The sequence below is a fragment of the Scomber japonicus genome, chromosome 16 (genome assembly GCF_027409825.1).
Source record: "Scomber japonicus isolate fScoJap1 chromosome 16, fScoJap1.pri, whole genome shotgun sequence".
NCBI classification, from domain to species: Eukaryota; Metazoa; Chordata; class Actinopteri; order Scombriformes; family Scombridae; genus Scomber; species Scomber japonicus.
In genome coordinates, this window is record NC_070593.1 from 6,550,407 (window position 1) to 6,554,057 (window position 3,651).

The window sequence follows — 3,651 nt, forward strand, 5'->3', positions numbered from 1 at the left end:
TCCGTGTATTCCTTGTCTGGCTCCAATACACAAGGAGGACATGCTGCCTTCTCTCCTGCAGCATCAAGCGAAACAGAGATGCAGTTATTGGGAGGTTTCATTCCCAATATCATGAAACAAGTGATTCAAGGAGAAAGGGGCATGTCAGTGGATGCAGGGAAAATGACTGATGGAGGTTTTTCCATCTTCAGCCTTTCAAATGTGATGGAAAAATCACACAAGCTTTAAAAGTTTAAGACAATTTCTCTAGTTTTGATTATTTCTCCAATTTAAAATATTCAGAAACATAGTAGAATATCTTGAAACACTCACACAACAATGTTATTAAATGAACATGTACTTGGATCAGAAACCTTCCTTTGTTCAAAAGGCTTTCAAGACTCAGTGCGAATTAAATGACTTGTCAAGACAGAGATTTTCTGCAGTGCACGCCAGTAAACACCGGCCATGGGGTGGGTGGTCCGGTCGTAGAGGCATCACAAGAGTCGTCCTTATTGTTCAGGGCCACGTCGAGAAAGTCTGTGTTTGCCCTCTTCATTAGACATTCTAGTGTCAGCTAAAGAGAATAAATAAAACGCTCGGAGGTCAAAGGGAATGAGCGTTTCGCCTCGATGTTTAAATGTGTTTTAACAGTTACTTAAGGCTCGGGGAGACGCTCTCTGCCACTTCCAAATGATGGAAATGAGCCTGGAAAGTTTGCAGAGCTGGCAATAATCCAAGTTGAAAGAGATGATGCCTTTGTCTGCGGTGTAGTGTAAGAAAGAAAATCACTTCCTTCAAAGGAGCCGCGCAGCGCTTCATCTTTCAACCTCTAATGAGAGAGCCAATAAAAAGGAGGAGAAAAAATAGTTTGAGGTTATTATTTCCTGTGCAAAATCCATGCCAGATTTTCCAGTATCGATCAAAATGTAATAGATACTTCAGATGCATGATTGTTAACAGGATATAGCATAATGCGTAAATGTTTTGCGTAAAAGTGTCAGAATTGGTGAGTTTTCCTAAAATAAGACTTTCCTTTCATTTTACATCACAACCCCCTTTTTCATTTTTACACAATAAATGTACCCACAGTCAGATTTAAGGCTTTAGACTAACTAGTCCCTGCTTGTTTTTTAAGGAATCAACCAGAGGCCTTTCCCAGTCACAGCTACTACATTCAAAGGATGGATCAACCTGTGGATTAACGCAGTGACTGAGATTAGTGGAGTTGCAGTTGGTAAAACCAGCAGCACCACTCTGTCACAGCACCCAACCTGCTGAATTTGACGCCTCAATTAAGCAGGGCAGTTATTCAATTTTAAGAGCGACACCGCTGCTGTTAAAAGACACACTTTGTGAACAGAGCGCATTCATTTTATACAGGAAAAACATTATGGACTGTTTACATACAGGAGTGATTCTTTATTCACAAGTAGTTGAGATAAATGCTAAAGTTAAAGCATTGGATGAACCTAAATTGTACAAAATGTTAGGAAATAAAATAGGAAATAATGACTAAAAGCAGCTACAAAGGAGTAAAGCTACATCTACACCTACACAGTAGAGTCTCTGTAAACTGTAGCTTGAAGTCGGCCTCCAATTGTGAAGCTACTTGTCACGCTGCTTAAAGCATCTGTCGACCAGCCAGGACTTAAAGGGCCCAAATAAGATGATTTGGTAACATCAAGGCTTTCCCAGCGGTAATGATTACATTTGGACTTAAGATCCATGCAAGAATTTGTAGCCCAGTAAATCTCCAAGTTCCCTACCCCCACGACTCTTCAAAAGCCTTGTCATTCAAAGGGTTAGGATGTTTGACAATCCCAGCTTGTACTACTCCACCAATTAATTGGATACGTTGTCGGGATGTTCGTTTCTCTCATCTGCTACTTAGAAAGACAAAAGATCTATGGGGGGCTGTTGACACCTCTGTGTCCGGCCGGAGTATAAATGAGGAGGCTCCGCACAGGACCAGCATTCACGTCTCTGCTGCACTTGGAGCAACAACTCGATTTCCGCAAAGACCTTCGGCATTTTATTCTTCTTCTTTTTTTAAAACTTCTGAGAGAATGCAGTTACCAAACAGACCAGCTGGAGCTTATGGATACTCTGTGCGTAATTACGCATCAGCGTCACCCTATCCACAATACCAGGGAAGCCCGTGCTCATCCTTAACGAAGCCTCCCAGTGGAAAATCTTTCACCATTGATGCTTTGCTCGCCAAGCCGGAGGACACAACCAGCGGCCGGACGAGTCCCACTCAGTGCGGAATGAAATATCAACCAGCAGCACAAGTCCTTCCTCTCACCGGGCACATGAGCTTACCGTTAGCACCAGCACCTTACGTCTACTCACCAAACATGTTGCACTCAGCTGTCCACACGCAACCTGGATACTCTGTCTACTGTTGCCCGCCTTTCAGCTACCAGTCATCTTGCCGTGGAGCATTTTACGCACAAGGTAAATTTAGTTATGGTCTTTATTTGGTGGAACTATCGTTGCAAGATGTGTCCAAATATCAGAAATCATTCCCGTGTTATGTGACAATGTGATTAAATGTTGTTTTTTTCTTTGCAGCTTCAATGTCCAAAGTCAATGCAGGCCTGCATTCGTTCAAAACCAAAGGTGGCAAGTCTAAACGGATGCGCACCAGCTTCACCAGCGAGCAGCTGTCCCGGCTGGAGAAGGAGTTTGCACGGCAGCAGTACATGGTGGGATCAGAGAGGTTCCTCCTTGCATCTGCTCTACAGCTGACAGAAGCTCAGGTAAATAGAAAAATATATGCTGAAAACTTGAATTTTAAGCTTTTGAAATGTAGCTTCGAAAACCTGAATCCTTGAAATGTGCTGCAATATATCTAATGTGCATCTTATTCTCTTTCTCCAGGTCAAAGTCTGGTTCCAGAACCGACGCATCAAGTGGCGCAAACAGAGTCTGGAGCAGCAGCAGGCCAAGCTGGCCAAACTGGGCCTGGCTGCTCCACCTAAAAGCCCCGGATCTCAAGGCAACAGAGATGAATGCGATGAGGATGAAGAGTTCTCCGACTCATCAGATGTGGATATCGACGTGTCTGATGACTCCACTGACCATTGTTGATCACAGCACCACTGGACTTTTAAAAAAGACATTTTGTACATACTGCTGAGAAAGGAGGCCTAATGTCTCCAACTATGAATATTTAATAGATGTATAGTTATATATTTAATTTCCTACATTTATTGCTCTTTGAAGAGTTCACTTCATGTGTTCAGTTTTTGTACATTTGAATGAAAATTTCAGAAATATATTTTATGACATTAATGGCAAACGTGTCCTGTTCTTTCCTTTCTCTTCCACAAATGAGTGTTAGAAAGATTTCAGAAGAAGAAACTTTAAGTAAAGTGTTAGTGGCAGGTGTGTAGGAACAAAAAGCTAATTGGGAAAAGAACTAAAGAATCCTGCATCCTGTCCATCACTTGAACGCACCTTACATTTAAAGTTTTAAAGTGATAGAAAGTCTGTAAGTGATTCTTTGGGGTTTTTTCTAAACAGAAGAAATTCTGAATGTAAAATTTCCACAGCTGACCCGATAAAACATTTAAAAGAAGAACCGATATCACAGTTTTACATCCACACATCAGAAGCGCACACTTTTAGTCACTGTTAGACAACTATGATCAGAAATTAGGTGAA

At 41.8% G+C, this 3,651-nt stretch overlaps 1 protein-coding gene across 1 annotated transcript; it reads left to right on the plus strand.

Moving 5' to 3' along the window:
- The first annotated feature begins 2,048 nt into the window (after positions 1–2,048).
- noto (notochord homeobox) lies at positions 2,049–3,075 on the plus strand. The gene is made up of 3 exons (XM_053335114.1): positions 2,049–2,439; positions 2,557–2,744; positions 2,866–3,075. Exons 1-3 carry the CDS (start codon positions 2,049–2,051, stop codon positions 3,073–3,075), a joined length of 789 nt encoding a protein of 262 aa, XP_053191089.1.
- The last annotated feature ends 576 nt before the right edge of the window (positions 3,076–3,651 follow it).

Bases quoted from the DNA above. Each gene is read 5' to 3' on its own strand.
- noto (XM_053335114.1), top strand. From the start codon at position 2,049: ATGCAGTTACCAAACAGACCAGCTGGAGCTTATGGATACTCTGTGCGT. The intron at 2,440-2,556 runs GTAAATTTAGTT...TTTTCTTTGCAG, and splicing joins TGGAGCATTTTACGCACAAG to CTTCAATGTCCAAAGTCAAT. The intron at 2,745-2,865 runs GTAAATAGAAAA...CTCTTTCTCCAG, and splicing joins TACAGCTGACAGAAGCTCAG to GTCAAAGTCTGGTTCCAGAA.